General features: G+C 37.7%; 1 protein-coding gene across 1 annotated transcript in view; it reads right to left on the bottom strand.

The window, feature by feature from the left end:
- UBA6 (ubiquitin like modifier activating enzyme 6) overlaps positions 1 to 16,673 on the bottom strand; it is an 86,239-nt gene extending 69,566 nt beyond the window's left edge. The window contains exons 1-2 of the mRNA XM_003268424.4: positions 16,543 to 16,673; positions 12,147 to 12,209 (exon numbers count right to left, since the gene is read on the bottom strand). Of these exons, the coding sequence (XP_003268472.1) occupies positions 12,147 to 12,209; positions 16,543 to 16,613 (134 nt within the window). The 5' untranslated portion in view covers positions 16,614 to 16,673. The remainder of the gene's footprint in view (positions 1 to 12,146; positions 12,210 to 16,542) is intronic.
- Positions 16,674 to 20,458: the final 3,785 nt, after the last annotated feature.

Here is a 20,458-nt window from a genome sequence, read left to right as displayed (position 1 = left end):
ATTAATATTTGGATTTTAGTTTCTCAACTACTAATGTAAAATGTTAACGTTAAGAGCATCTCAAGTTTTGATAAGAGTACTTTATTATTTTCCCATTTTAATTATGATTTTTTTAATGTGTTAATCCAAAGTATATTTCGAAATTTCTAATTTTATGGGAAATTTTTAAGTTATCACTTGTATTAACTTCCTGCTTAAATGCATTGTGAATAGATATCACAATCTGTATAACTCTTTAATATTTGAGAATTTCTTTGGTCAATTTTACAAACAGTTGCCTGTGTTCCTGAAAAGAACGTGGATTCTACAGCTGTTAAAGATACAAGGTTCTTTATATGTGCATTAGGTTAATTTTAATCATCGTGTTGATGAAATCTATACCTGTTTGGATTTTTTGTCTGCTTGTTCTCTTGATTACTAAAAGCAACATTTCAAAAATCTTCCACTATAACCATAAATTTGTCTATTATCTTTGTATCTCAGTGCCTGAACCGTGCCTGGCATGTAATAATAACTGAGTTTTTACTATGCATCACATGTTGTTTTAAGTGTTTTACTTGTATTAACTCATTTATTCCTCACAAAAATACTAGAGATAATTTCTATGATTATTCTCATTTTTACAGACAGGAATACATAAGCACCTAGAATTAAGTAATTTACACGTAGTTGAGGTTAAGAGTCAATCCAGGCAGTCTAGCCTTAGCATCCATACTCTTAACTATTAAGCCACAATACATACAGATTAAGAAAGCCAAATCATTCCTCAAGGTTTATGAGAGAGAGAAAAAACAACCATCAGTTCCCTGACCTAATTCTTTCCTACCCTGATTCCCACTCCCCAAAGATAACTAGTCTCAATTTTTTAGTCATTTCTCTTAATATTTACTCCCGTATTTCTAAATAACACGTGTATACTTTTATTTCTTGAGTTTTTGAGTTTTATAATTACCTATTAACTTCCTACTAAGAAAGATAAATGATCTTTCTGAAACAAATCTAGGCAAACCATTTTCTTGCTTAAAAAACCCCAATGGTTTTCTATTTCCTTTACAATAAAGTCTAAACTCTTTAGTCACAAGGCGTTCATAAACTAGTCCCAGCTTAGTTCTCTAGTCTCATCTTTCGCCTCACGACGAATCATACCCAATTTAGATGAAACTGGACTTTTCTGAGTTGATGTTAGAACAAGTTCAGACTTTTGTTACTACTGGGATGTAATAAAAGTATTTTGCATTATGAGGACAAAAAGTTGGGGGGCCAGGAGCAAATGCTACACTTTGAATGTGTTTCCCGGAGTTTGTGTGTTGGAAACTTAATCCCCGTTAGGTAGGGCCTAATGGGAAGTGTTGCCTAGTGGGAGGTGTTTAGGTCATGAGGGCTCTACCCTCATGAATTGATTAATACCATTATTGTAGGAGTGGGTTCATTATTGTGGGAGTGGGTTACGTCTAAAAGTAGGTTCAGCCCCCTATTGCCCTCTCTTACTCTTGCCCTTCTGCCTTCCACCACGGGATGATGCAGTAATAAGCCCCTCACCAGATATGACCCCTTGATCTTACACTTCCTAGCCTCCATAACTGTGAGCCAAATAAATTTCTGTTTAGTCACCAAAGGGAAAGGCACTAATTAAGTGCCTTCTTTGTACCAAGTAATATGTGAGGTACTTTGCAGTTAAATGACACTTAAATGCAGTGAAGTTCATAATGTTAATAGGTAGTAAAGATGGGATTAAAGAGCTGAGAGTATAACTGCAAGTCCAGCATTGTTACATTACAGCTGACTCTACTAAGTGACTATATAACAGTGAATGTAGCAGAAATCCCTATTGATTAAAAATTCACCCTTTTATGAAACAATAACATCTCCCTACAGTTTTTACCCACTAGTCTTAGTTTTATTCCCTTGGGGCCATAGAGAACTTGTCTAAATCCTTCTTTGATGTAATACCCCTCCAAACATTTGAAGATGGCATTCAGGTTCTAGAGGTTTCTTTCTCTAAGCTAAACATCTCCAGTTCCTTAAACAATTCCAAGCATAACATCATTTTGAGTACCCCTCAGCACTAATCACTTTCTTCTGGACACACTTCATTAGCTTTATCATGCATGCATATATTTATTAACATACCGATTTCAAGCCAGGCACTTGCTTGGGGTTCACTGTGCAGAGATCATAATAACAACAATTTCGTATGGCTGCTATGAGGATTACATATTAAATAAAATACGTAAACTACTAGAATGTCTGTGACATGGTACTGGGAGAGACAGATAGACTAAAGATGAGTGGCTGCCTGAAGAAATGAGAGTTGGAGTGAGAAGAAAAGAATTATAAAGGCACACAAATAAAATGTTTGGGTGTAGTGGGGTGCGATGGCTCACATCTGTAATCCCAGCAATTTGGGAGGCTGAAGCAGGAGGATCACTTGAGACCAGGAGTTTGAGACCAGCCTGGGCAATATGGTGAGACCCCCATCTCTCCATAAAAATGTGAAAATTAGCCAGGTGTGGTGGCACACACCTGTGGTCCTACCTACTCAGGAGGCTGAGGTGGGAGGATTGCTTGAGCCTAACAGTTTGCAGTTACAGAGAGCCATGATCACGCCACTGCACTCAAGCTTGGCAACAGCAAGATCATGTCTCTAAAAAAAAAAAAAATCAAAAACATCCTATAGTTTTTACATAAAATCTTTAAGGCTTTTCTTTTTTTTTTGAGACGGAGTCTCGCTCTGTCGCCCAGGCTGGACTGCAGTGCTGCAATCTCGGCTCCCTGCAACCTCTGCCTCCCGGGTTCAAGTGATTCTCCTGTCTCAGCCTCCTGAGTAGCTGGGATTACAGGTGCGTGCCACCATGCCTGGCTAATTTTTGTATTTTTAGTAGAGACGGGGTTTCACCATGTTGGTCAGGCTGGTCTCAAACTCCTGACCTTGTTATCCGCCTGCCTCAGCCTCCCAAAGTGCTGGGATTACAGGCGTCAGCCACTGCACCCGACCAATATTTTCCTTAAGATATAAAATATTATTATTCCTATTTACACACGAGAAACTGTGTAAAAGAAAGATTAAGTAACTAGCTCCAGTTCATATAAATGTCAGGATTGGGATATGAACTCTTACATCTGTCTCCAAAGGCCACGTTAACTCCACTGTACCAATGTTTCTCTAACAAGTAGACATTCGCTGAACATCTACTCATTTTACATTTAAAGTATGTAGCTGTATACACATTTAAAAATGAAGGTCTTGAACTTGGAAGGAGAAATCTGAAGAGAGACTCAAATATCACTAACATAAAGAGATACCTAAAATCATGGGAATAAATGATGTGAACTAGAATCTAGATTATGAACTAAGTGAACTAGAATACGAACTAAGAAAAATCCTCATCATTTAGCTCCCAGTTATAAGTGAGAACATGTGGTATTTGGTTTTCTGTTCCTACATTAGTTTGCTAAGGATAACGGCTTCCAGCTCCATCTATGTCCCTGCAAAGGACATGATCTCATTCTTTTAAATAATCAGTACCACAAACCCCCATGACGCAAGTTTACATATGTAGCAAACCTGCATTTGTACCCCTGAATTTAACAGTTAAAAAAGAAAAAGAAAAATCCTCAAGTTGGAACCTGGCATTTATGATGCAGAAAAAAAGAATTTAAGAAAAATATCTGAGAAAGAAGAGTCATAGTAGTAAAAGCAAATTCAGAAAGACTGGTATTCTGGAAGCTAGAGGAAAGCGTTTCCTCTAGGATTACACTAGAATAAAAGGTTTAGATGCTTAAAGTAGTATTCCATCTAAAGACCTAGGAATGCCCTGATTCTGCTTCGATATTAACCCTTTCTTCATATAGTGATCTCTACACCGGAAATTATATGCAAGGAAGAACAGAATAGATAAAAATACCATTTTATTATCATCTGAATCAGCCTTAATCCCATTCAATAGAGGGTTCTTTAGTAAAAGCAGCTAGAAAACCAAGTCTGGAGTCCTAAATTGGGACTCATTCATTTCTTCAGATACATCTTGGGATCAGAAGACTCATGCACATCTTCAGAGAAAAGGAAAGAAATGGCCAGAGAATAGGCTCAAGTCTAATTTACCTAACAATAAAGATCAAAGATAGAGAGAACTCAGAATACCATCAGCGGCAGTAAAAAATAAAACCCCTCAGAGAGAAAGAACGCAGAATACTATCAGAGTCGGTCCAAAATAAAACCCCTCTGAGATTCTAAGAAAAAGTTTAGAATCCATTGATTAGTAAACTACGAGATGGCTTAAGATTGAGTAGTAATAAGAAAAATAAAATTTTTCTTCAGAAAGATGCTTTGTTCAACTGGGTACTAAAATTGCTCTAAAAGATATTTCCTAGTTAAATATATATGTACAAATATTAAAAACATCTTAGTTGATATTTAAGATTTGTAGATTTTTCAAAAGGTTTAGTTTTACAGGAAAATCTAATTGTTTAGAAGGAAAATTATAACCTAAGGCACAGTTATTTATGTCTGTAAAAAACCTGTGTACCTAGTAAATACTAACTAAATTTCAATAATACCACCTAGGAAAACAAAAACGATAGTGGATATTTACTAGATTTCAATTACACAGAGTCCCTGACTTATGATGGTCTAACGTACTGATTTTTCAACTCTACAATGGTGCAGAAGTGACACACATTCAGTAGAAACCATACTTTGAGTACCCATACAACCATTCCGATTTTTACTTTCAGTACAGTTTTCAATAAATTGTATGAGATATTCAACACTTTATTATAAAACAGTCTTTGTATTAGATGATTTTGCCTAACTATAGGCTAAGGTAAGTGTTCCAAGAATACCTAAGGTATGCTAGCCTAAGATGTAATGTTCAGGTTAGGTGTACTGTATGCATTTTCAACTTAACAATATTTTCAGCTTATGGGTTTATCAGGACATAACTCCATTTTAAATCAAGAAGCATCTGTATAGTATACAAATATCTAGGAGGACATAAACAACATTTAAAGTATCAACCTTACATATCTCAACATATAAGATGCCAGAAAGTTACACTCTTTAACTTTCAGGAAAAATGAATTTACATGTATCTGGGCTGTTATAAAGAAACTCATTTGCTCAAAATGCCCCAATTCCTAAGAAAAGAGAAATGTTTGTTTTTCTATCCAACTTTTTCGGCTGTCAGAATTTCCCAGATATAAAGGATGATCTTATTGTAGCAGCTTCATGTCAGAATTCAGAAGTCAGGGAATGTTGTACCTGGCCAGTAATACTGGTTTTTGCCTAAGGATGGAATGTGTAAGTGCCTTCTTAGTATCATCACTTCTTCTATTGTTAGTACCATCTGTACCTTTTTCAGACTTTTTTTGTCATATCCTTAGTTTTGGTTCCTGCCCAGCCACTGAACTGCCAACTACGTAGACAATGTACCTAGCCTTAGGTTCCAGACTACAAGCCAATCTGAACCCACTGTCTTCCCTAATCATTCAATAATCATTTAATGAGTATCTGCTAAGACTCAGACACTGTGTCATAGTCTATGACTTAGAAAAGCTCATGGTCTGATAGAGTTGACATACATGTGAACAAATACTATGTGATAATGTGCTTATTTAATAGCAATAAAAATAAGATGCTTTAGGGCTAAGCAGAAAGGATGAGAAGTAACTCAGGCAAGATATCACAGAGCAGACATAGGAGTGAGTTCTTAAAGGATCACTAGAAGGTATTTTTGAGGCACAAAAGAGCAATACAGGAAAAAACAGTTGAGGTAAAAAGGTATAAACTGCAATTACCTATCTTATCTTTGGTAAAAAGGTAGTCTAATATGGCCAGTGTATTCAGAGGAAAAGGTGGTTGGGGCCTTCAATAAATGTTGCTGGGAAAACTAGATTTCCAAATGCTAAAGAATGAAACTGGATCCTTATACCATACAAAATAATCAAATCAAGATGAATCAAAGACTTAAATGTAAGATCTGCAACTATAAAACTCCTAGAAGAAAACAGGAAAGAGGCCTCATAACACTGGTGATGGCACAGATTTCCTGGATAATACCAAAGGCACACACAACAAAAGCAAAAATTGACAAATGGGACTACATGAAACTAAAAACCAGTAAAGGAAACAATCAACAAAACGAAAAGGCAACCTACAGAATGAAAGTATTTGTAAACCATGTATGTGATAAGGGGTTAATAATATCCAAAGGAATGCCTATAAGTCAATACCAAAAAACCCCTGAACTGACCCAATTTTTAAAAATGGACAAAGAGTTTGAATAGATGTTTCTCCAAAAACATGCACATAGCCAACAAGTATATGAAAAGGTGCTCAACATTCACTAATCATCAAGGAAATACAAACCAAAACCACAATGAGAGATCACCTCACACCTGTATGGATGACCATTATAAAACAAAACAAAACATAACAAGTATTGGCAACAATGTGGAGAAATTGGAACTTTTGTGCACTGTTGGAAATGTAGAATGGTGCAGCTGCTACGGAAAACAGTATGAAGCTTCCTCGAAAATTAAAAAATAGAATTACCATACAATCCAGCAATTCCATTTTGGGTATTTCTCCAAAATAATTAGAAACAAGATCTTGAAGAAATATTTGCTACATAGATCTGCTATACGACAATGTACACAGAGTTAACAATATAGTTGACCCTTGAACAACCTGGGTTTCAAATGCACAGGTCCATTTATATGCAGATTTTTTTCAATAAATATACTGAAAATATTTTTGGACATTTGTGACAACTTGAAAAAACTCACAGATGAACTTTGTAGCCTAGAAATATCCAAAAATAAAGAAAAAGTATGTCATGAATGCATGAAATCTATGTACATATTAGTCTATTTTATCATTTACTACCATAAAATATACACAAATTATAAAAAATTAAAATTTATCAAAACTTATGCGTACACTTACAGACCATAGATGTCGCCATTTGCAGTCAAGAGGAATGTAAACAGATGTAAAAGATGCAGTATTCAGCCATAAGTGTATAAAAGTCACTGTAGTACATACTGCACTACTGTAATAATTTTGTAGCTACTTCCAGTTGCTATTGTGGTGAGCTTAAGTGATGTATCTGGTTAAAGCACATGTGACTCTATTCATCTTTGCCTGAGCAGTTCCTCTCTCCAGTAAATTGAATATTGCAGGAAAAAGTGATGTCTTGAGGTTCTTGCATATTTTTTCATCATGTTTAATGTGCAATACTGTAAACCTTGAATGACATGGGACCCATACAAAGTGCCACCAGTAATGTTGCAAGTGCTCCCAAGAAGCTGAGAAAAGTCATGACATTACAATAAAAAGTTGAATTGCTTGATATGTACTGTAGACTGAGGTCTGCAGCTATGGTTGCCTGCCATTTCAAGATAAAATGAATCCAGTGGAAGGACCATTGTAAAAAAAAGAAAAGCCATCATTGTAACTACACCAGCAAGTATGAAAACCTTGCACTTTTTGTGAAAGACTTTTTTATGTTGTATTGAAAATGCAGCACTGATATGGGTGAAGGAGTGCTGAAAGAAAGTCATACTTATAGACTCTAACATGATTTGAGAAAAAGCAAAGTCATTATAAGACCACTTAAAGCAAAAAGAAGGTAAAGAATATAAAGCTGCAGAATTCTTTTTTTTCCATAGGTTACTGGGGTATACAGGTGGTGTTTGGTTACTTAAGTTCTTTAGTGGTGATTTGTGCGATTTTGGTGCACCCATCACCCAAGCAGTAAAGCTGTAGAATTTAATGCCAGCAAAGGATAGTTTGATAATTTTAGAAAGAGGTTTGTCTTAAAAAAAAGTCAGACACAACATGAGAAGCAGCTTCTGCTGATCAAGAGGCAGCAATGAGTTTCTAGACACCATGAGGAAAATCACTGAAGAGAAAGGATATCTACCTGAATAGGTTTTTAATATAGAAGAAAGTGCTCTATTCTGAAAAAAATTGCCACAAAGGACATTTATTAGTAAGGAAGAGAAGCAAGCACCAGGATTTAAGGCAGAAATGGATAGTTAACTCAATTGTTTTGTGCAAATTCATTCAGGTTTATGATCAGGACTGCCCTTACATATAAAGCTGCTAACTCCTGAGCATTGGAGGGAAAAGATAAACACCAGCTGCCAGTCCTCCAGCTACACAACAAGCAGGCCTGGACAAGAATCCTTTTACTGGATTGGTTCCATTGACACTTTGATTCTGAGGTCAGGAAGTATCTTGCCAGCAAGAACTTTTAAAGTTCTTTTGCTATTGGACAATAACCTGGCCACCCAGAACCTGTAAGTTCAACAGTGAAGGTGATGAAGTGGTCTACTTGCTTCAAAACACAACATCTCAAATTCAGCTTCTAGATCAGGGCATCATAAAGGACCTTTAAGGCTCATTACACACGGTACTCTATGGAAAGGATTGTCAATGCTATGGAAGAGAACCCCAAGAAAGAGAACATCATTAAAGTCTGGAAGATTATACCGTTGAAGATGCTATCATTGTTATTGACATCAGACAATCTGGCAGAAGGGTTCTGACGATTCAAGATTGCATTGATTTCTTTAATGACATGGACCCTTCTACAACAGGCGCACCAAAAAGAAACTAAAGAAAATGATAGGAGGATCAGTACTATATAGAAACATTTTTCCAGAAATGAGAAAGCAAAAAAAGTCACACAGTAGTTATATTTCCATAAAGTTACAGTGTGTGCCTGCCTCTCCTTCTCTACCCTTCTGCCTCCACCTCTTTTGATTCTGCCACCCCAAGAAAACAAGACCAACTCCTCCCTTTCCTCCTCCTCAGCCTACTCAACAAAGATGAAGACCTTTATGATAATCGAGTTTCACCTAATGAACAGTAAATATATTTTCTCTTTCTTATATGATTTTCTTAACATTTTATTTTCTCTAGCTTACTTTATTGTAAGAATACTGTGTATATATACAGTATATAAAACATATAATATTAAAAATGTGTGTTAATTGATTATTTACATTATCAGTAAAATTTCCAGTCAATAGTAGGCTATTAGTATTTAAGCTTTGGGAGAGTCAAAAGTCATATGTGGATCTTCGACTGCACAAGAGGTAGGGTGGTAGGGGAGTTGGCACTCCTAACTCCTTCATCGTTCAAGTGTCAACTATACTATACTACACACTTAAAAACTTGTTTGTAGGGTAGAGTTCGTGTTATGTGTTTTTACTACAATAATAATTTTTTAAAAGGTAAGTTGGAGTTATGTTCAAAATGACTCGGTAAGCTATAGTATTTGGACTTGTACTATGAGACAAAATGGTCAGAACTGTGGCTGTGTGAAAGAGAATGGAGAGAAAAGAGAACTTCTGGAATTTATCTTTATCTTACCCTACCTTCATCAAGCTTACTGCTGAAATCTATCTCCCTGAGATGTTAAGAGGCTAAGGATCCTCATTTCATGCCTTGTCCCTAAAATAAATCATCGTCCAAAGTCCTAGGTCTTATACTAGTCCTCATAAGCAACAGATACAGATTTTAAAAAAGAAAAAATACAGCTGGGCATGGTGACTCACGCCTGTAATCTCAGCACTTTGGGAAGCCGAGATGGGCAGATCACGAGGTCAAGAGACTGGGATCATCCTGGCCAACATAGTGAAACCCCATTTCTACTAAAAAAAATACAAAAATTAGCTGGGTATGGTGGTGCATGCCTATAGTCCCAGCTACTCAGGAGGCTGAGGCAGGAGAATCGCTTGAACCTGGGAGGCGGAAGTTGTAGTGAGCCAAGATCGTGCCACTGCACTCCATCCTGGATGACAGAGCAAGAGTCCGTCTCAAAAAAAAAAAAAAAAGAAAAAATACAAAACTCCCAAATCTTCAGATTCAGTCACTATAATAATAATAAAAAAAACCCTCAAACATGTAAGTTAATTTTTAAAATCTAAGAAAATAAGCGCTAGTTTTTGTGTGAAAATCTCACATTTTGGCCTTTGTAATATACACATCTTTGTATTTCTTTTTTTTTTTTTTTTTGACACGGAGTTTTGCTCTGTCACCCAGGCCGGAGCGCAGTGGCGCCACCTCAGCTCACTGCAAGCTCTGCCTCCCGGGTTCATGCCATTCTCCTGCCTCAGCCTCCCATATAGCTGGGATTACAGGCGCCCGCCACCATGCCTGGCTAATTTTTTGTATTTTTAGTAGAGACAGGGTTTCACTGTGTTAGCCAGGATGGTCTCGATCTCCTGACCTCATGATCCGCCCGCCTCGGCCTCCCAAAGTGCTGGGATTACAGGCATGAGCCACTGCGCCTGGCCACATCTTTGTATTTCTTCTAAGAAAACCTATATATAGTCAGTAACTCTTTTAGTATTGCGTAATAATTCACTCTTTTAGTACCCACATAAATTTCTGGCTTCCTGCCCTCACTATGACAAATTCTTAAGGACGATATTAAAACTCAAATATGCACACTGGTAAAAAATGAGATGTTTGCAATAAGACATGCATACAAAGTGCAAACAGCAACATCGAAAGATACTCTCCATCAAACAAAAGAAAATGGCTTACCTCTAATAATAACAGCTAAACTGCTATATTCTATAACTCTCAGTAAAGCAAACTGCAGCCTACTTACATAGCATTGTAAATGGAAAGTTTAGTCACCGGGCTCCTGAAAATTATGTTTATTTATCAGCATTACAGGGTTAGAGGGACACAAAAAAAGTTTTACAAGGATTAAACTAAAAAATGAATAACATTAGTCAATACTATCTCAAAGAGGTGCCAATTTGTTATACCAAGAAAAACATGAACAAAAGGACATTAAGAATACAATTATAGATTAAGAATCCCAATTTAAGAGTCCCACTCTCCCTTTTTGCTTACTATCTTCAAGCCACACTGACCTGCTTGCTGTTTCACAAGAAGGCAAGCTTGCTCTCATTTCAGAGTTTCTACACTATTTCTTCTGCTTAGAATGTTCTTTCTTAAAAATCTTGGAATAGTTGACTTCTTATCACTTAAGCCTCTATTAAAATATTGTATTACAAATATCACACACATCATTCCTGATCACTCTATCAATAAAATGGCTACTCTTATCCTTAGGTCACTGCCTAACTCATTAACCTGTCATAGTTTCTTCAAATCACTTACCATTAACTGTCTGCCACCCCTACCAAAAAATGTATGGTCTGTTAAAAACTCACTACTGTATTCCAAATACCTAAAACAGTACCTGGCATTTAATAATAATAGATAACCCTGTGCTACACACTGTTTTAAGTGCTTTAGACGTACTAATTCAGTTAACCCTTATACAACAACTTAAGGTGACTTCTAAACCGTATTTTATAATCAGGAAACCATCTGTAAAATAATTTTCACGTGAGCAAGATTGTTAGTCTTTTATCTCTTTTCCCAAGCACAGAGTACAAAACAGGATTTGGACTCAACATGCCAGATGGTTATGTATTAGCTCCTAATAAAGTGCCCATTATTGACTCTGCATCTTTTTCTTTACTTTAAAAAGTATTCGAATTTCATGAAAAAGTGTAATTTAAAAAGTCTCATCAAATTCCACTCAAATCACAACTATTTAATCATACAATACTTTCTTTAATTACTAAAAAAGTATTCCAATTTCCTGAAAAAGCATAGTTTTAAAAGTCCCATCAAATTCCATTCAAATTACAACTCTTCAATCACAGTATTTCTCCACTATCTATAAATTACAGAACAGGAAATATTTTAATGAGATTACAATGAAGTAATCAAATTCTTTAGATGTTATTGTATGACTAAAGTGAAATATTATTCTTCATGAACTCCTGCACTATCAAGAACTTAAATTGTATTATCGTCCAAAAATGAAAGGTTTATTTTGCAGAGGGCAGCAAAATCCTTCTTAGTCCTGTCACCTAAACCTAAAACAACTGAGATTTAAATATTATCCGAATGTAGTTTAAAAAAATCACAGAAATTCTAATTTTAACTCGAGAGGAACTATATATAGATATATCTATATATATCTATATATAGATATATATATATAAAATTCTGCATAGGCCGAATGGTAACTTCAAAGAGACTACTTGATTATTTGAGAACAATTAATGGGGAAAATAAGTTTCAGTTTCTATGAGATTCTTACCTGTATAATGCATCATCGATCTCCACAGATGCTGTTGACATAATGGGCAAATTTTTATTTGTGCTGGAAAAAAAAACATGGTTATCAAATATTCACATTTTATAATGTAATATTTGATTATTTGTGTGATCAGATTCACCAGTTACTAAAGGTTTTCACAAACCAAACATATATTTTATTATCTACCACTTTACTTATATTTTTTAAATGGCCTGAAATTAAATTATCGGATTGCTTGTTCTATCCTGTGTAGATTTTAAGATTACAGAGCTCATCATCTTTTATTCTCAGATCTCAGGTGTTGTTTTATCACTGGTACATAAAAATACATATATATGTGTATATATATTTTTTTCTTTTTTGAGATGGGAGTCTCACTCTGTCAGCCAGACCGGAGTGCAGTGGCGTGATCTCAGCTTACTGCAACGTCCACCTCCCGGGTTCAAACGATTCTCGTGCCTCAGCCTCCCAAGTGGCTGGGACTACACGTGCACACCACCACGTTCAATTAATTTTGTAATTTTAGTAGAGATGGGGTTTCACCATGTTGGCCAGGCTGGTCTTGAACTACTGACCTCAAGAGATCCACCTGCTTCGGCATCCCAAAGTGCTGGGATTACAGGCGTGGACCACTGTGCCTGGCTGTTTGGTACATGTATTCTAATGGATCTGTATTTCAGCAATTCTGTACCATGAACTTTATATACACACTCTTCCTAGATAAACTCATTCAATCCTATGGATGAATATATATTGATTATATTGAAACTTATTTCTCCACGTGTGAAATTTCCTCTGACCTCCAGATTGTAAACAACTGCCAAAACAATAACTATTCTGATGTCTTAACTGGTATCACAAACATAACAAACTCCAAAGAGAATTCAATTACCCCTGCTTAATCTATTCTTTCTGTCTTTCCTAACTCATTTTCCACTACCATCATTTACTGGGTTGGGCCTGAAATCTAGGGATCTTCTTGCTTAAATTATTCCTCAACTTCCTCCATCTGAGACCTATTAGCTCTACCTTCATAAGAGATCTCAAATCTGATCACCTCTTACCATTTCAATCAGTACAATCTCAAGCCAAACCATCATCACATTTCACCTGAGCTATTTCAAAGCCCTCCTAGCTAGTCTCATTTCCATTATTGCCCTTCCCCTTTATTCTCCATAAAACAGTCTAAATATCTTAAAATGCAGTCAGAAATTATCCCGAATTCGGACTACCCTTCAGTGGATTTCCTTTACTCTTAAAACAAAATTCAAATACCTCACCACGCTTGAAAGGGCCAATGTGTCCTGTCTCCCAATTACCTCTCCAATTTCAACTCCCACCACTCTCCGTTTTCGCTTACTATCTTCAAGCCACACTGACCTGCTTGCTGTTTTGCAAGAAGGCAAGCTTGCTCTCATTTCAGTTTTTACCTATTTCTTCTGCTTAGAATGTTCTTTCTTACAATTTCAGAATAGTTGACTTCTTGTCACTTAAGCCTCTATTAAAATATTGTGTCACAAATACCACACACATCATTCCTGATCACCCTGTCAATAAAATGACTACTCTTATCCTTAGGTTGCTGCCTAACTCATTAACCTGTCAGTTTCTTCAAATCACTTACCATTAACTGTCTCCCACTCCTACCAAAAAATGTATGGTCTGTTAAAAAGTCACTACTGTATTCCAAATAGCTAAAACAGTACCAGGCATTTAATAATAATAGATAACCCCGTGCTACATACTGTTTTAAGTGCTTTAGATGTACTTATTCAGTTAACCCTTACATCAACCTTGTCCAAACAGTGGGCAAGCACTATTGCTGTCTCCAACAAACAGATGGAAAAAAGAGGCTGAGGGAGGTTAACTTAAAATTTGCCCAAAGTCACAGAGCAGGCAAATGGCACTGCCAGAATCTGAACACAGGCAGTCTAGTTCTTGACTACCACACACACTGCCTACTGTCTCTGATATTAGACATAAAGAAAACACTTAAAAAAAAAACCTGTTAAATGGGACGGGTGCAGTGGCTCATGCTTGTAATCCCAGCACTTTGGGAGGCCAAGGCGGGAGGATCACCTGAAGTCACGAGTTTGAGACCAGCCTGACCAACATGGTGAAACCCTGTGTCTACTAAAAATACAAAAATTAGCCAGGCGTGGTGGCAGGCGCCTGTAATCCCAGCTACCTGGGAGGCTGAGGTGGGAGAATCGCTTGAACCCTGGAGGAGGAGGCTGCAGTGAGCCAAGATCCCACCACTGTACTCCAGCCTGGGGGACAAGAGCAAGATTCTGTCAAAAAAAACAAAAAAACAAAAAACAACAAACCCTGTTAAAAGAATAAATTTTAAAGGAAAAAAACTAATCTAAATATGCAAATCTGACAAAGTATACCTATTATAGCAACATATTATTTATAGCAGTGCTTGTCCCAATTTTTTCACAGCATGGCCTTCAAAAAACATATCTGTAGGAAACACTGGGAAAAAAAGAGAATTCCCAGGTACAGGGAACTAGTCTGCAGCATTTGGAGCTGAAACACTGTGAGAGCTGAGATCAATATGCTGGCAGAAGTGCAGGCCATTCCTAGTTCTGAGACGCTCTAGTCGTCAATTAAAAGATTCTAAAAACAATGCCACGGCATCAAATTCAGGCTTGGAATCCAAATTTCTAGTCCTAGCATTGATAAATAAGCCAAAGAATTTGTAAACAAAGGTAATTAAAATGTTATCATTTATCTCACCTAACACTGACACATATCAAATGATACCAGCTTGTAGCTAATTAAACGGATAGCTATTAAAAAAACTGATTCCAATTACCAAGGCAAATCGGAAGATGGCTGTGTTCTAAGAGATCACCTATCTAATAAAAAACACACACATACACAATAGGGCATTGTAACAAAATATAAAAATAAACAAAATTTGTTTCTTTTCTTTTTTTGAGACAGGGTCTCTGTCATCCAGACTGGAGTGCAGTGGCACGATCTCGGCTCACTGCAGCCTCGACCTCTCCAGATTCAAGCGATCCTCCCATCTCAGCCTCCCGAGTAGCTGGGACTACAGGAGTGCACGACCTACGCTCAGCTAATTTTTTTTGTATTTTATAGAGATGCGGTTTCGCCATGTTGCCCAGGCTAGTCTAAGAACTCCTGAGCTCAAGCGACCCGCCTGCTTCGATCTCCCAAAGCGCTGGGATTGCAAGCGTTTGAGCCACTGCGCCTGGCCAACAAAATTTTTTATTATCTACTTTCCTATCATCTTATCCCTTGGATATCCCAAGGGATCCCAAGTTATCCCAAGGAAAACTTGCTATTTTCCTTGCATGGCGGGGTCAATAGGCCTGGTGGGTAAATCTGAATAAAAACGAGAAGAGCTGCATTCTAACTAGCTCTGCCACTTAATGACATGACTGGCACTTTTCAGAAAGTTGTGCCTCACTGTAATGTTTCAAAAATATGTAAAAATAATATGATCTATAAGACAATCAAAAACGCTTCAAATAAGGTGCGGGTTATATTACATAATATCCCTCAAGTCTGGCAGTGTTGGCAATGGCAGACAACACCATGAAACTGAAAGCATCCCTTCAGTCTGAAACTGGCGAAAAGGCTACAGGTTTACAAAGTCTCACATCAGCTGAAAATAATACATCCATCACTTCTATCTTTGGCATGGTGTATTCTGACAGTGGCGGATAGAAATATAACTACTTGCTTTATTAATTATGAGATGACTGAAAGAGGAACTACTAACCAAGAAATTGGTAAAGGCCTGGCACAAATATTTTCCCCCTAATTTTACAAGGGCGGGAAAGACCTGAAGAATTTCAAAACCAAGTGGGAAATAAGAATGGGTAACTTGTGTATTTTTTTTTTCTGGCTTTTTTTTCTTCTTCTTCCGTAGTCAACAGAGGCCTCAGGGTGTCCAGATTGCTACTGATTCATTCTTACCAAGTTCCTTCTGGTAATAGTTTTCAAAAGAGGATCTCAGCGGAGGTGCACAGAGGCGCTCCTAGCTTTCTTTTTACGGAAAGCAGGAAAGGTGCTTCCAGTCGGGGAAGCTCACGCCAAGTGACCAGGACCACAACTCGCTCTCGACCGGAGCCCCCCAGGTCTGGTGACTCGGAGGAAGGAGGATCCCGAATCCCAGCCAGAACTGAGAAAGCGCTCAAAGGTGCGGAAAGGGGACTTTTCCTCAGGAAAGCCGAGAACAGCAGAGGGCCTAGCCCACGTCGCCACACCCACTCCGCGCGCGCCCCTCGCCTCCCAGGGCCGGCTCTGCTCGGCCCCGCGGCCTCTCGGGCGCCCCCAGCCCGCCGGAAAGAAAGAAGCAGAAACCCGGAGCCTGGGTCCCACCCGCGACCCCTCACCTTCGCCCGCCTAGTCCTCTCACCTGCCAGTCCCCCAGGAAGAACAAGACGCCTCTTCCCCCTGATGGGTGGCAATAGGCTCGGATCCTTCCATTGCCGCCTGAGACACCGCCGCCGGCTACTAGGAGGTAGGAAGGGGGCGGGACCGCAGGGGTCAAGGGGCGGGCGGAGACGTCATCAGAGGGGGCGGGCCTGGGGAAGCTAGGAGCCCGGCAGCGCCTTCCCATCAACCCTAGGGGAGTCCTGGTTTCCGGTTTGGGTGTGGCCGCATGGCGTGCTGTGGTGCAGGTGGCCGAAAGGGGCGTTACTGTTGCGACTGGCATCCGCATCCGGTAGATGTAGATGAAACCAAAGTTCAGAAGTTACGCGTCACCCTTGCTCTACAGCCAAACGTGCAAGACTCTAGTAACCCGCGAAATGATGGGATTGCGTTGCAAATCCTTAAAAGAGTCCTAAGAAGAGGTAACAGCTTTATTTTATAAATAAACTGAAGGCTGCTAATAGCTCCAGATTGTCAGTGAGGGGATACCACTTAAAGATGTTATACATTTAATAAATAATTTTCAGAGTCCACTACACGTGAGGCACTGCCTCAGATTTAATAGAATCATGTGAGTTTTAGTGCCATAGATGTCGTTAGATCATCCAGTTTGGTCCCTTAAATTTGTGGGTAAGGGAAAGGAACTTCCGGTCAGTGCAAGTGACTTGGTCAAGGTCATAGAGCTAATCACTGTTAGATTACCAGAACACATATCTAAGAAGTTCTCATATAATTGTTTTCATTTACTTCCATGTCACCTTTCTTAGAAAGCAACAGTGATTTGGACACAGTAACATTAGGATTTGTCTTTCACTCTAAATAACACTGTATATTTGAATAAATATCTGCAGGATTTTTTAAATTAGCATATACTTTGACTTTGGGTATTACGTAATTTTCTGTGATGTATCATATTTTTAATTAGAAGTTTTTCCTCTCATGTGGAGATGAGGGTCTAGGCAAAACTGTATTATCCTTTGTGCCCCTCTATTCTCTTAAAATTGCACATCTTAAAATACTTGGAAGCTTTATGTTGCTCACCTATAGCATTATCCGTGTTCCTCAATCCGCTTGTGAACCTTTTCCACATTAAAATGTACTTGATCTGTGTTCTATTCTTTCAAGGCTCTGCTCTAGCACTAAGATAATGCTATAGGACTGAAGATAATGAAAAGGACTGAAGAAAGCAGAAACAGAACAAAAATCAGATTATTTCAAAGTTTCTTTCCTTGTAAAGGTTAAAAAAAAAAGCATACTTCTTTATTATGCCCACTAGGTTAACTAGAATCTCCTGTTTTTTTTAAAAAAAAAAAAAAACTGGCTCATTTTTTCAATATCCACTTTAATTACATGGATTAAAGCGACTCCATTCTGGTTTGATCTGATGAGGCCTAGTGTAGAAGGCTAGTCCAAAACAATGGCCTGCCATTACCCACACTTCTTTGTATTTTAATATCCATGAATAGAGGATGAATTTTTTAAAAATAAATACAGAAAACAATGATGTATCTTAAAATTGAGGGCATGTTAGATTTGATAAAATATGGTGTGAATTATTTCAGGCATGTAACAAGCAACCAGATTTAACAGATTTTAATGTTTTGTCACATATGTAAAATGGGAAAGAAAACTAGGCTATCACAGCTTTTTGACAGTGAGGCTTTATGTCATAAGAAAGTAGAATGACATATTGAGTAAACTTAAGGGAAAAATGTGTAGGCCAAAGATTTTACATTTAGCAAAACTAACTCATATACAAAAGGTACAAACTGTTATCAACAATTGATATATCAATTTGATGAGACTAGTGTTTTCATGAGCCCCTCCTGAATAATTAATTGGAGAAAGAGTGTCTGACAATCAGAATTATTACAGAAACATTGATCTAAGGATTGACTCGGGTTCTTTACAGTGAATCATAATCTGTTATATTTATTAGCTTTTGTGTTTCTTCTAGTTTATTCTTTATTACTAATTCTCCTGAGTTCTGTCACCTCATTTCTGAGGTTTTTCTAATTCAGAATCAAGTTTTCTTCCATATCTTGTATCATTTCTCTAATGTCGTTTAGCTAGTTTCAAAATAATAAATCATTTTGTAGTGCATCTTTCAGGCATGTTTTTATTATCTGTGATGATGATGTTATATTCCTTATTCTCTCTTTTCACATAATAACTTTGCATGGGATTTGAACTTGATGCTTTTTTTGTTGCTCTTTTTTTTTTTTTTTTTGAGACGGAGTCTCGCACTGTTGGAGTGCAGTGGCACGATCCTGGCTCACTGCAAGCTCTGCCCGCCAGATTCACGCCATTCCCCTGCCTCAGCCTCCCGAGTAGCTGGGACTACAGGCGCCCGCCACCACACCTGGCTAATTTTTTGTATTTTTAGTAGAGACAGGGTTTCACCGTGTTAGCCAGGATGGTCTCGATCTCCTGACCTCGTGATCCGCCTGCCTCAGCCTCCCAAAGTGCTGGGATTACAGGCGTGAGTTGTTGTTCATTTTTATGTGAAATTGGTGTTCCTGAACTAATATGAGACAGGCTTCTTAGCCCTATAAGCCTAAGTTTATCAGGAACAAAACTGTATTCTAAGAAAGTCAGGTGTATTAGTCTGTTTTCACACTGCTATAAAGAAATACCCGAGACTGTGTAATTTATAAAGGAAAGAGATTTAGTTGACCCACAGTTCCGCATGGCTGGGGAGTCCTGAGGAAACTTAAATCATGGCAGAAGGTGAAGGAGAAGCAAGACATATCTTACATGGTGGCAGGAGAGAAGTGATAGCGTGGGAAAAACTGCGACTTTTAAAACCATCAGATCTCATGAGAACTCCCTCGTTATCGCAAGAACAGCATGGGGGAACCGCCCTCATGATCCAATCACGTCCCACCAGGTCTCTCCCTGGACACATGGGAATTACAATTTGAGGTGAGATTTGGGTGGGGACACAGAGCAGACCATATCATCAGGTTTACTGGCTTATTGCAAGGAGGGAGCCCACATTCGAGAAGAACCATGGGCTGCCTCACCAACAGAGGAAGAGATAGATTTATTGTAGGAATTTGGAGAAGTATGGAGTTTAGAAGGAATTGAAATGAAGTAGTGCTTTGATAGACTCAAAAGAAAGCAAGGCTGTTTGTAAAGAAGTCTACACTACATCTAAACTATTAGGAAATGGCAAAAACCGCAATTACTTTTGCACCAACGTAATACAAGATGGACCCAGGGTTCTGTTTTTTGGAAATTGCAAAGTTCTGCCTCTCAGAAGTAGAAACTATTTATCTGTGTCAATTTGACTTTAGATATTCTAGCCAAGAGTGAGATATCTCAATCTTAATAATAGGATTTAAACAGCAGAGTTTTTGACAATCTTTTGATATTGTCATAAATTCTCTATGATTTTAGAGAAAAGGGCATTGTGTGAGTAAAAAATCAGTAGTTACTGTAAGGGTGTGTGTGTGTGTGTGTCTGTGTGTGTGTGTGACATTTTAAAGCATCTTCCAGAGGGAAATATTATTTTCTATTAATTTCACAGCTGGCTTTATTTATGCCTCTTAACCCATAGCTGATGAATGGCAAAGCAGATTTTTACTTTCTTATTCTATGCTTATTTGCTTTCTCACAGGTTTTGGGAAAACTTTTCTAATTTCAGAGAATTCCCTTTTCTGTTGCTTTTGTGTAATGTTCAACAATATTATGGTTTTATTTCTTTTTTAAATTAATACATAAATAATAAGCATATGTTTATGGGATATTTTGATATTTGCGTACATTGTATAATGATAAAATCAGGGTAATTGGGGTATCCATCACCTCAAACATTGTTCATTTCTTTGTGTTACGAACATTTCACATCTTTCCTTCTAGCTATTTTGAAATATACTATAAATTATTGTTAACTA

This window comes from Nomascus leucogenys, chromosome 9, assembly GCF_006542625.1.
Source record: "Nomascus leucogenys isolate Asia chromosome 9, Asia_NLE_v1, whole genome shotgun sequence".
Taxonomy (NCBI): Eukaryota; Metazoa; Chordata; class Mammalia; order Primates; family Hylobatidae; genus Nomascus; species Nomascus leucogenys.
Note: the sequence above shows the minus strand (reverse complement) of the source record. Positions and strands in the feature narration are given on the sequence as shown.